The sequence below is a fragment of the Eleutherodactylus coqui genome, chromosome 7 (genome assembly GCF_035609145.1).
Source record: "Eleutherodactylus coqui strain aEleCoq1 chromosome 7, aEleCoq1.hap1, whole genome shotgun sequence".
NCBI lineage: Eukaryota > Metazoa > Chordata > Amphibia > Anura > Eleutherodactylidae > Eleutherodactylus > Eleutherodactylus coqui.
Window position 1 is genome coordinate 59,956,604 of NC_089843.1, and position 12,629 is coordinate 59,969,232.

At 44.1% G+C, this 12,629-nt stretch overlaps 1 protein-coding gene across 1 annotated transcript in view; it reads left to right on the forward strand.

Annotated features, from left to right (window-relative positions):
* The window catches only part of TEC (tec protein tyrosine kinase), a 79,956-nt gene extending 67,710 nt beyond the window's left edge, over positions 1-12,246 (forward strand). Inside the window, exons 16-18 of the mRNA XM_066573108.1 lie at positions 1,776-1,894; positions 8,205-8,362; positions 9,270-12,246. Of these exons, the coding sequence (XP_066429205.1) occupies positions 1,776-1,894; positions 8,205-8,362; positions 9,270-9,341 (349 nt within the window). The 3' untranslated portion in view covers positions 9,342-12,246. The remainder of the gene's footprint in view (positions 1-1,775; positions 1,895-8,204; positions 8,363-9,269) is intronic.
* Positions 12,247-12,629: the final 383 nt, after the last annotated feature.

The following is a 12,629-nucleotide window of genomic DNA, read 5'->3' on the forward strand; positions in this document are numbered from 1 at the left end:
GGAAGCGGGGTGAGTATTTTCACCTTCCCTCATTGATCCGATCCATGAGGGGAGGTGAATCTTTTCTTTTTTTTTTTACACTTTTCCACGATCGCCGTTATCCATTGTATAACGGCGATCGCGGTACCGGGGTCCCCGCTGACATCTCCTGCCTCCCGGCTACCTCCAGGAGCCGGGAGCCAGGAGATTTTAAATTTCCCGCGCCGCCGGGCCTTCTGCGCATGCGGCTGACGTAATGCCGCCTGGCGCGCATGCGCAGAAGGACGGCTACGGGGCCCGGAGCATCGTGAGTGCGGGGAGCAGCGTGAGTAATTTCAGCTGCTCCGATGGATCCGATCCATCAGGGCAGCTAAATCTTTAACTTTTTTTCAACTTTTGTTTACTTTTTGCGATCGACACTATCCATTGGATAGCGCCGATCGCAATGCCGGGGGGGGGGGGGGGGGTCCGAACAGCCCGGGATGATAGCTCCATGCTGTCGGCAACCTGCGGACACCGACAGCATGGAGCTGTCACGTCCAGAGCCCGAGGGGCTTTATTCTCTGCAGGACACATGTTTTTACGTCCTCAGAGAATAAAGCCCACTTCGGGAGGACGTAAAAACACTATGGGCTGGTCGTTAAGGGGTTAAAGGGGTATTCCAAAATTGAATAACATCTCTACCCTTCAACATTAGTGCAAGTGCCATGCTCTTACCCTGGCCCTGTCTGATATTGCAACTCTGCTCCTTTTATGTGAATTGGGTTGAGCTGCAATACCACTTACAACCTGTAGAGAGAAATAGAGCTGTTTTTTTTAAAGAAAGCTGCCATGCTTTTCAACAGTGATTAGTGGTTTCTAAATGTATATATTAAGAATTTTATTATTCTAGGATATTGGGCCATTTTAATAGTAATTCCTTTATATTTTTTTAGGCTGTACACATTGATTCTTACAACTTTTTTTCTTGTTTCTTTCATAAGGTTATTCGGACCCAAATGTGAAAAGCTTGCAAATATATGTTGCTCCTTTCATTTTTATAGGTGCTGTGTTAGGCTACACTTACATCTGTGCTGGGGGCGTCCTTAGGGAGCCTCTGGTGCAGATCTAACAAAATTAGAGTAGTTTCACACCTGCACTGGGGATTCCGCTTTCCTACTCAATTCGGGGAGCAGGGAAGGGGAATCCCCGCAGCCCAGCAGTTCCGTCTCTGCACGGAACTAAACAGCGCTGGGCGGACCCCATTTATTACAATGAGGTCCGCCCGCTTTCCACCCACTTGCATGACTTTTGGACTAAAGAAAAAGGTCCTGACGCTGATTTAAAACCAGCGTAATGCAGCATGCAGTAAAATACTAGTGGGCATGCGGGAAGCCTGATAGACCCCAATATAGTGAATGGACTCCATCTGGCCTTACAAGTCCAGCATTTGCCGAATCCAGCTCTTCTTCGGTTTTTCAGTTGCCTGGATGGAGCCAAAAAACAAAATGCATAAGCCTTGGCTTAAAATAAATTCCTACATTTTTGTCCCCTTGTACTTTTCCAATGTAACTAGGCCTGCCATAGGATGTTCAGGTAACTAGGCCTGCCATGGGGGTGTCAAGTGTCTCTTTACTACTTCAATCTCCAACACCATCTCATGTTGAGAATTGAGATATAGTCAGACGTTGTCAGGTTGATCGGATTCTGCATCCTTTTCCTGTTTATGAAGATTAGTTTAGTTTATTTTTTTGTAGCTGATAATATTATATGGAATTTTTCAAGTTGCTTTTTAACTTTTCTGTTGTCTAAACCAGGTATGTCCTTGACGATCAGTACACAAGTTCTTGTGGAGCCAAGTTTCCAGTGAAATGGTCACCGCCGGAGGTGTTCAACTACAGCAGGTTCAGCAGCAAATCTGATGTGTGGTCTTTTGGTAAGATAGTTTTCGTAAGAGTATATGTTGCTGCAGTACAGAACTGCACTGTACCCCCGGGGGGGCTGCATTGGGTTGATGAACTTATTTGCAGTGTGGGCATGTGGATTTTAGGTCTTAAAGTTCAGGACCCTGCTAATACCGGTATATTATGTAGCTGCCTACTTTTACAACTGCTATTGGAAATGCATATTACAAGTTATTGCTTAAAAATATGAGGGAAAACTAACTAAGATCAATGCCGGTCTTGGTATAATTTACCATGGCACATGAAAAGTAATACCGAATACCCCCATATGCCTAGACAGAAATGAATGCCAGGTTCAACCATAATTTGGTGTAAATTATACAAAAATTTGTCGTTCTAGATTAGCTTTACCCCCAACCCCCTACCCACTCCCAGCAAGCCCACCTATCTTTTTTTCCAAAGTGGCATGGCTGGCACAAAAAGCCTTAAAGTCACAAACCTTAACACAAATCCTCACTTGAGCAAAACTTAGCAACTTTTTTATTTTTGCGTAAAAGGTTTTTACATGACCCCCATGGATATAGACCGGCCAGAACCAGATTTAGTACTTCTTAACTAATGAGTCCTCAGCCAAGTGGTAGTCCAATTAGAACATCCTGGTGCAAAGGCAAGAGGACTATCTCAAGTTCTCACAAAACCACAACCTATAGGGCTTGCAAAGGATTAAAGTAAAAAAACATCCGTGTCCTGAAAGCTAAGAATTTTTCAACCTCAATGGGTAGCTTTAGAAAAATGCAATCACAATAATGTAACTTTTTAGCCAAAGATGTTGTATACAGCTAAAATGCCCATACTGCCATTCTCTATCCAGGGTGCTAGAGCTGCTTCGAAAGAACAGTGGAATGTGGTCACCTCTACCATAATGGCTTATAAAAAGTTTAAGGTGTAACTACTTCCTGCAAATGGGTGCGTGAGAACTTCTGATTTGCGAGTTCAGCATGTGACAAGTACACTCTGTACTTTTGTGGGCATAGTAAGCTAACCTATACAACCGAACATCCTGTCTGTTGGCAATACACCTGCATTTTCTCGACTGGAGTTTCCCTGTATAGAAAGTATCCCTGTGACCCCGCAGTGCAGCATAAAATCACGTGATAAGTTTTCTGTGGATCAGTTTCAGTGTGAATCCACATCAGAATTGAAAAATCCAGTGATCTGAGCGACTTCCAACAAGGCCCGGTCATCGGTGCTAGACTAGCCGGGCTGGGATATCATAGACTGCCAACATTGTGGGGTCCTCTCATGGAGAGGTGTGACCAAGGTATGAACTTTTTCTATGAGTGTCCACTAGTAAACTCTGCTTCGATCTATTGTTGGCTGTGGCCGATGCTCTAAAACAGCCTATAGTGACAACTTCGATCAAAGTAAGACCATCTTTTTTTAGAAAACCTGCCCATATCATATCAGGATGACATATAGAACTGGGGAACAAGAAAATAATTTTTTTCATGGCGTTCAGAATTTTTGACCTTATTCTGGGTATTTTTGTGCCGCTGATCCCGAAAATACCATCCATTTTGTTCTAGGAGCTCTAGTTTTTTAGATACTCCTGATGTCATTATCTATTTTGGTCATATTTATTTTCCCGCTAGCATTAGCTTACTATTAGTACATATTGCCACCCCTGCACATCACACTTGGTTTAATGAAACAATGTGTAAACACATTGAAGAGAAATGGGACGTGTACTGCGATGAGCTTGGAGAAGCTAAAAGCAGGTACCATAAATCCAGGAACTCATGAAAGACCGGGGTTTCCAAGAGTCAGTGGACAACTTTGAGGCGCGTGCGCGGTTGTTGTCCTGTATGGTTGTAAACCTTTTTAATGGGAACTATAAGGCCACAAACTACAGAGAACTTGTGGAGAATATGCACACTTCTGCTTCTGAACACTGAGTTGTAAACATGAGCATCAGATTGCGTAACCTGCAGTCATTTTGGATGGATTTACAAATTGCCATGGTGATATAAGTGATGAACAGGGTGAGAGATTTAACCAGGAAATAAGGACCCTGGAAGACCAGTACTGCGGACAATGGGCTACGCATATTATGCCGGACTACTGTTGACCGTGAAAGAACAGTACTGCGGATGATGGGATAAACATATGATGGGGGACTACTGGTGACTGTGGAAGAACAGTACTGCAAATGATGGGATACACATATGATGGCGGACTACTGGTGACTGTGGAAGAACAGTACTGCAAATGATGGGATACACATATGATGGTGGACTACTGGTGACTGTGGAAGAACAGTACTGCAAATGATGGGATACACATATGATGGGGGACTACTGGTGACCGTGGAAGAACAGTACTGTGGATGATGGGATACGCATATTATGGCGGACTACAGTTGACCATGAAAGAACAGGACTGCGGATGATGGGATACACATATGATGGGGAACTACTGGTGTCTGTGGAAGAACAATACTGTGGACTATGGGATACACATATGATAGCGGACCAATCTTGACCATGGAAGAACAGTACTGTGAACGATAGGATACACGTATGATGGTGGACTACTAGTAAAACATCCAGTGTGAAAGTTCAGGAACATCTCCTCACTGGAAATTACGAATAATGTAGTTTTATCGACATCTCAATGAAGAAACTTTTGTTTTATTCATGTTCTTGGCTTCTTGGGATTTATCTTTTGTACTTTCAGCTTTTGAATGGCAGTCATTACATGTATAATACAATGTGTATACATTTTATATGGACATATGTTATATCTTGATAAGCAGACCTGATGGAGAAAAACTAATGTCATTTTCAGAATCTATGACCCCAAAATACTCCCCAAAAGATTCAGCAACTCAGTTGTCAGGTTGTGCTGCTAGAATCTGTTATTCTACAGGGTTCCAGGAGCACACCTTCACAGGTGAGGGATAGTTTAGCTGGCAGGGTGTGGTTTGCTCTGGCCAGCCAATCCACAGGGTCTGAGCTCATATATAAATACAGGCATCTTTCACTGTCTGTTTGCTGTCCAGGGTGAGCAGTCTTGTTTCCTTCTGTGTGCAACTTGCTGTTTGACTTGTGTCCTGTTGCCTGGGTGTTGCAGCTTGTGGTGTGAACTGTGTCTGGTGCTGCTGGATCATGTGCCTTTTTAAAATAGGGACCGCGAGACACGAGGACCCTTGATCGCTGGCCTCGCGGCTTAAGTGACTTGGCCAGTTCTTAAACTAATCCTCGTATTTATATTTCAGCTATTCCATCTGCTTTAGCGTGCGGGGATGTTTGGCGAGTGCGTTGGCCATTTGTCCTAGATTATGGCTGTCCAAGAATCCAGTCCGCAGTTTTCAGTTCTCTGTCCTGTTTGGTGTTTCTGCCAGTATGTCCAGTCTCTGTTTGTTTTCGGTCCCTTGGTCCTAACCCGTGTCTTTGGGTCACGTTTGTGTGGGCCCGTAGCCTATTTGCCCACACGAACGTAACATCAGTCACCAAAAATTGTGTTCTATTGAGTTGTACAAATGAAAGAATTCACCTTTCCGGTTGTGTAGGAGAGGAAGCTTCTGAGAGCACTTGCTGTATAACGAGGAATAGTCATCTTCTAATCTCTGCAGTCAGAAATGCTGCCGTCTGTTAGTTGTGGTTAATCATGTGCATTTTGGGTTATTAATAATGAACAAGTAATGACATGTGTCACCTTGTACACAGCTGTGGGTTCTGTGGTTGATCTTTCGGGGTCAGGAAGCTGCATGGCGGCCGGGTGCCGTACGTCAGGTGTGTCAGCTCTGATGCGCAGCGAATTCTCACTAGTAAAAATGTGATGGCAGAAGTAGGAAGTGAAATAGAAAATCATCTAGTTTAAAAGTGAAATGTTCAAGTATTTCTCTTTTTAGCCTCCTTTTGTGAAAATCTCTTTCTGAGGTTACATTCACAAAAGCGCGAACCTTCTGCAAATTCTGTACGTTGCAAATTTGATGCAGAATTGAAAATAGCCGAGTTCTGCCATCAATTCCACATCAAAATATGTATTTAGACCTGCGGACTATTATGTCTTATCTGAAGGCATCCTAAGGCCTCCTGTCCACCTGCGTTGCGAAATCCCGCGGCGAACCTCTGCCGCCCGGGAGCAGGAGCCAGCAGGTGGATCTCCGCTGTCAGCCTATCTAATGGATAGGCTGACCGCAGAGAATCACTGCAAATCGCAGCATGCTGTGAATTGCCGGCGGCGAGTGGAGTGTCGTTATGATTCTCCGCTCGTGGACAGGGGGAAGCGCTTTCTATAGCAACGCTATGGAAAGCGTGCATTAGGTTTCCCACAGCCCGGATTATCGCCACGGGGAACGCAATTCAAAAACGCCCGTGGACAGGCAGCCTTAAAGGTTTTTATCTCCTCAAGACAACTCTGTTCCTATGCTCACCACAGAAGGGGTTCCATGCTTTTGAATGGAGTCATGCACATTAGTGACTTTTTGCCCTCACAACGATGCTGTAAGGTCGCTGCATGTCCTCTTCTTTTTTTTTGCGTCCCTCCGTTTCGATGGAACCTTAAAAGACATCACATGGCACTCGCATGCCTTGTGATGTGCTCATGAGTGCGATGTAAGGTTTCCCATTGAACTCAATGGGGAACACTTGCCGATCCTCTGACGCGCGTGAAACAAGCGCTGAAGGATCAGAATTTCAGAGAAGTCATGCAAGGTGTTTTTCATGAAAAATGCACGTTAACCAGCTAGATATCGCACTGACCCTTGTGAAGGTAGCCTTACTGTAACAATTAGACCTTGCACCCTATTTTCAGTCTTTGCTGGACTTTGGCATTATGGCCAGATGCCCAGTTAGCGCTATTAAACTTTATATAGTGAAGTTCCTCCATGAAGCACACGGGTCTTGTTTAAAGACTGCTGTATATATATTTTTTATCATGCCGGCGTATTTCTGTGCACAATACGCAATGATTAGACCCAATTGGTTTGTTCATGTGTGTATTTTGGTGGCGCAAAAAAAATACATGGCATGCTTTATTTTCTTGCATAGGTAAATAGCATGTAGTGAACTAATTATACTAATTGCCCATTTCAGTCAATGGAAGCATGACTGTGTAGTGGCCCAGAGTAGGGGTACCTCTAGTTGGTGGTTCTCTACCCCAGTTATATCAACTTTGTGCTATTGTGTGTATGTTGGTCTATGTACTGTGTTCGTGTTGGTGCCACCATGCTTGGTGGTGTCGGTGTGTCTGTCTCCTAACCCGCTCTGTGTGGCATGACTGGTCATTAGAGAGGTTGGGGTCGCAGCTGGCAGTGTCAAGGGAGAGTAGAAATGTAGTCGTTGGAGGACGACGTGTGAGCAGGTGGCTCTGCCTTTTCCCACTTGCTATGGATAGTATAACCCCCGGGGACTAGAGCTCAGAGACCGTAACCTGTGTTAGGAGTTGGCGGATAGTATCCCCTGCTTAACTACATGTTGGAGAGAAAGGACTGACTGTGCTATTGCAGGTCGGAGGACAAGTTTTATGTAAGCTACTGCGCCGCAAGAATGCCGCTAAAGATGCGAGTTCAGAGAGGTATCAAATGATGACTGAGGAATAAGTGTTTGCCCTCCATGTCCAGAATGTTATCTGATGGTAGAACTCTTGAGAGAACTGAGGCTGATGATGTACCATGGGAGAAGAGTGACTCCTAATTACCAAAGTGTTGTACCTAAGACTGTCTGTCATAAGTTGTTCTTGGAAAATCAAAATTGGAAATTGTGAGTAAAAGGAAACTGTGTGCCTCCGGTTTGAAACTACATCTTCGACTGTGACTCCATTTATTCGACTCGGGTGATTTATTACTCAAAAGAAGCACTGGCGTCACGTGAACACATAAGTGCCAAGAGTCCCATAGCAGAGTTGCTTATTGTATCCCCTGCTTGCAGCCAGGACGTGTTTTTGGAGGAGACTGCAGCGCCATCGTGACCTCGCGCCATCTTACACCCCCGCTATCTCCCCCGGCCAAGGGTCTGACCCCGGTGCTGCAGCTGCACATTTTTTGCTCGAGATTTGTGCTTTGAAAAAGTACAGTAAGAGGCACGTGCAAAAATCCAAAGCCCATTGTGCAAATATTTGTCACAAATGTGTAGTAAATGCGCATACACCCGTGTGACACCGGCCTTACTCTGTCATTATATGATTATATTAAAAGTATTTAGAAGTGACACAACTGCTCCACAGTGTTCTCCACAAGTGTCCATTTGTACCTTCCATTACATCAGAAGCCCTTTTGCTGTAGCATTGGTGTCTCTCGGCTCTATGGTTCATGTTGCTTTCTCTGATTTTCCTTGCAAGGTGTCTTGATGTGGGAAGTATTCACAGAGGGTAAGATGCCCTTCGAAAGCTACTCAAATCATGAAGTGGTAGAAATGGTATCAAGGGGAGAACGACTCTATCGACCGCGGCTGGCATCACCCCGGATATACACCATTATGACGGCATGCTGGCAGGAGGTAAGCTCACATATCATACACGCATGAGTCCAATATTGCAATATGTCTGCAAGCCAAATGTCCATGTAGGAATGGCAGCACCTCTAGCCTTACAGACAAATCACTGAAAAGAGATAAATCAACTAAAATAATCACTGCTGGAGGCCATACTTGCTGGTATACTGATACGATATACAAGGGCGGGTGTACAACCACATTCTTCAGCATGCAGACAAATTGCTATATGGAGGAGCGTTGCACAAGTGCAAAATACCAATGAACAACCACTCACACACCACCCATATACTGAGGGGAGTGGCTGCTTACTACTACATTTCTACATCGATAAGGCCGGCTTCACATCTGCGCTGGAACCTCCGTTCATAGATCAGGCACAAAGAAAATGGAAGAAAAAGCACGAAAATGCCGGGCTTCTGAGTGGAGACCTAACAGACTGTATTGTAGTCAGTGGGCTTTGTTCGGCGCTGTTTGGTTCCGTCATAAGATGAACTGGTTCAGCCTAGGGATCTTCATTTCCTGCTCCTCGAACCGACCAGGAAACCAGAACCCCCACCACAGATGTGAAAGCACCCCAATTCTACCTACACACGGGCAAAGTGAGGAGTTTTCACGCCAATGTGAGGTGTTTGTCTGGCAATAGTCTCCCAGAAGCGTGAGCGGCAAAACTCACATGACAGCCGCATTGTCATTATGTGGGTTCTGCAATCAACATGTTACAGGGCTTCAACAAATAAATGCTGTTCACTGTGTAATAAAAAGTTATACCCTTTTCCAAGTCCCCTTTAAACTTCCTAGACACGTCAAGGTTTTGGGCAGTAACCAGCACCGGATCTCTGATTTTCTCTGTATATTACGTTTATTATATTTTACACTTATTTAATTTATACTTTTTTGTTTGATTTTTCAGAAACCGGAAGGACGCCCCAAGTTTTATGACCTGCTGATTAATATAGGACAGATCCTGGAAGGAGATCTCTGATGAAGATGACAGATGCTGGACATCATTAGGGATATTAGTAACTGATGCTCTGAACTCTTGGACGCCTTTCCCTTTTGCAGTTTCGACATCATTTCTTTTTCTATCTTTGGTTTTACTGTTTGTACACTACGTGTTTTACTGGTTACAGATGAATCCACCTCGTGTTTAATGCCCATAATGTTGGCAGACCATTATGGATTTGGATTTTTGGATAAATCTTCATTCTTTTGGACTTTCTGGAACAAAGAACGATACTGAATATTTTAATTTTGCATTGTGACCACATCATGCAACCAAAAAGTTGTATATAACAAAATTGCACAATATGGCCAATAGTATATGGATAGCTGTCCTATTTATTGACTTCAGGTATTTTCAGTCATATTCATTGAAAATAGTTGCATAAAATCAAGCACGCAGTCATGTAATCTCCGTATGCAAACATTGACAGTAGTATGGAGCATATTGAAGAGCTCTCTAACTTTACATGTGGTCCTGTCAAAGGATCTCACCTGTTCTACAAGTCAGTTCATTTAACCCTTTCCAATCCACTGTCTGACGGCTGAAGACATTATGATTTAAGGCTGTACAACTCCGATGTTGGAAGATGTCTGTCGGGGTTCTCTTACTGTATATTGCCAGCCTCTCTGCTGTCGGAGCCTATCCAACGTGTCACCTCATGCAGTACTGGCTTTAGCCAGCATATAGCGCCGTTGTATAATGGCAGAAAAACAGTAAGCCCCCCCCCCAGGAAAACCAGGATACAAATTGGACTGGAAAGGGTTAATTCCCAGTCTGCTTGATCTGCCATGACCAACTGTAAGAAATATTATTTTTGAAGTGGAAGTAACAAGGAATTATAACAGCTCAACCAACAAGCAGTAAACTACAAACTCACATAACATGACTGTTGAGGGCTGAAGTCTGTGGTGTGTGAAAAAGGCCTGTATGGTGTTGCATCCCTCACTACAGACTTTGACACTACCTCTGGAGGTGCCAACAGAGCAAGAACTGTGCAGCAGGAGCTTGATGAAATAGGCTTGTATGGTGAAGCAGCAGCACATAAGCTTATGGTCACCATGTACAATGCCAAGCATTGGTTGGAATAGCGTAAAATGTGCAACGCAGGACTCAGGGGTGATGAAGCACGCTTTACTGCTCTATCCTACCAAAAGTAATTGGACCCCTGAGCAAGAATCAAAAGTATTTATTTCCATATGTTAATACTTAGTGGGGCTCATTTGGCCCTAATGACATCAGATACACTTAGTGGTATATTTTCTACTACTATCTGATACACTTCAGCTGGTATTTCCCTCCATTCATCCTGTAAACAACTGGTCGCGTTCAATCAAAGAAGATGCATTGGTCCATCTATAATGCTGCAAGGAGCGTCATCATTTGACAGTTGAATTATGGAAGAATGTTCTGTGTATTGACAAATCACATTACTACATCTTTAACTCAGATGGACGTACCTGGGTGTGGAGGAGCCTGGGGAACACCTTCTGCCTGAGTGTGTTGTGCCAACAGTTAGGTACAGTGGAAGTTCTGTTATGGTTTGGGGATGTGTTACATGGCATAATCTTAGTTGTAGTGACAAGAACCATGAACACCAGGGTATACCCTGACATTCTAGACAATAGTGTGCTGCTGACAATGTGGTAATACTCTGGGAATGGTCAGCCATACTTCCAACAAAACGACGAACCTTGTCATGAATCCAACACTGTATTACGTTGGTTTGAGGATATGGATGTTCCACGATTAGACCGGCTGCACAGAGTCCCAACCTGAACCCTTCTGAACATCTTTGTTATGAATTGGAACGTCGGGTCAAGAAATATGAACAGAATGCATTTACTTTGAGAGAACTCACCAGATATTTGCAGGATGACTTGAGGGACATACCAGCTGATGTGTATCGGATGATTAGAACCAAATGAGCCCTCTAAGTATTAACATATGGCAATAAATACTAGTGGATGAATCTGGGTTTGGCAGATGCCAGGAGAACACTACCTGCTAATGTGCATAGTGCTTACTGTAAAATCTGTTGGATGAGGCATGATTCTGGAGCTGATTCTGAGTATATGCCTCTTATTTGTAGTGAAGGATAATGTGACAGTATGACTGTGCCCCTTGTGCACTGTGACTGATCCACAGAGACATAGTTTGACAAGTGTGGTAGGGAGGAACTCGAGTGAGCACATGGCCATCTGATCTCAACCCCATCCAACACCTTTGGGATGAATTGGAATACTAATTATGAGCCAGGCTTTCTCCTCCATCATCATTGCCCGACCCTTCAAGTGATCTTTTGAACAAATTACTACAAAATCCCGCAGACACACTCAAAATGTTGTGGAAATCCTTCCAAGAAGACTGGAAGCTGCTGTGCTGCAAAATGTGCTCCAACTCAATATTAAGGGCACTCTCACACATGCGTTCAGAAAACTCCGCAGAAAACCACAGCATTTTACCACAATTTCACACAGTGTTTTCGAACGCATGTGACAGCGTTTTTAAATGCACCCCATCCCTGTAATGGGTGATAAGTGCATTGAAAATCACTAAAACGCATGGAAATAGAGCAGACGGCCCTCGAAAGTTGCAGCGTAAGAAAAGTCGAATTTGAGCGCTTGTCTGCGAGTTCCCACTAAAATCAATGGCGGCGTTCCACTGTTAACGCGGCATTCGGGACACCGCGGTAAAAAACCTGTAAGTGTGAGAGCGGCCTAATAGTCATGGTTTTGGAATGAATTACTGAAAGCTCATATAGGTGTGAAGGTCAGGTGTCCACATACTTTTGGCTATATAGTGTAGATATTTATGTTTTTTGGAATTTGTAAATGTTCTGGATTTTGTATTCCAGTGCTGAATATACTTTGGAATGTAAATGTTTTCAGATGTCTTTCAATATTTGCTTTGTGTATCAGCATCCTCTGCACCACAAATGGAAATGCAACAGTTAGTTGCTACAGAAGTATCCCTCCACACTTGGAACCTGGTTTGCACAACCTCTACTAATGCTGTTCCGGCTTGGCTTCAGGTAATGCCCCAAGGATCACTCCTTGTTGGATCCACCCAAGGGCCATTATGCAAGTTGCATGAAAGTGCCAGATTTGACCAACTCCAGCTACTCCGAAGGCCGGAGAGTTCCTTGAGCACGGTTCTCCCGAACTCCTGGTGGTTATTGAGCTCTGTTCCGAGCCGTCTAACCGCAACCCAATGTCCAATCCAGCCTAAGCTCTTTTAGGCAGAGAAGCAGCAGACAACCATGCAGCC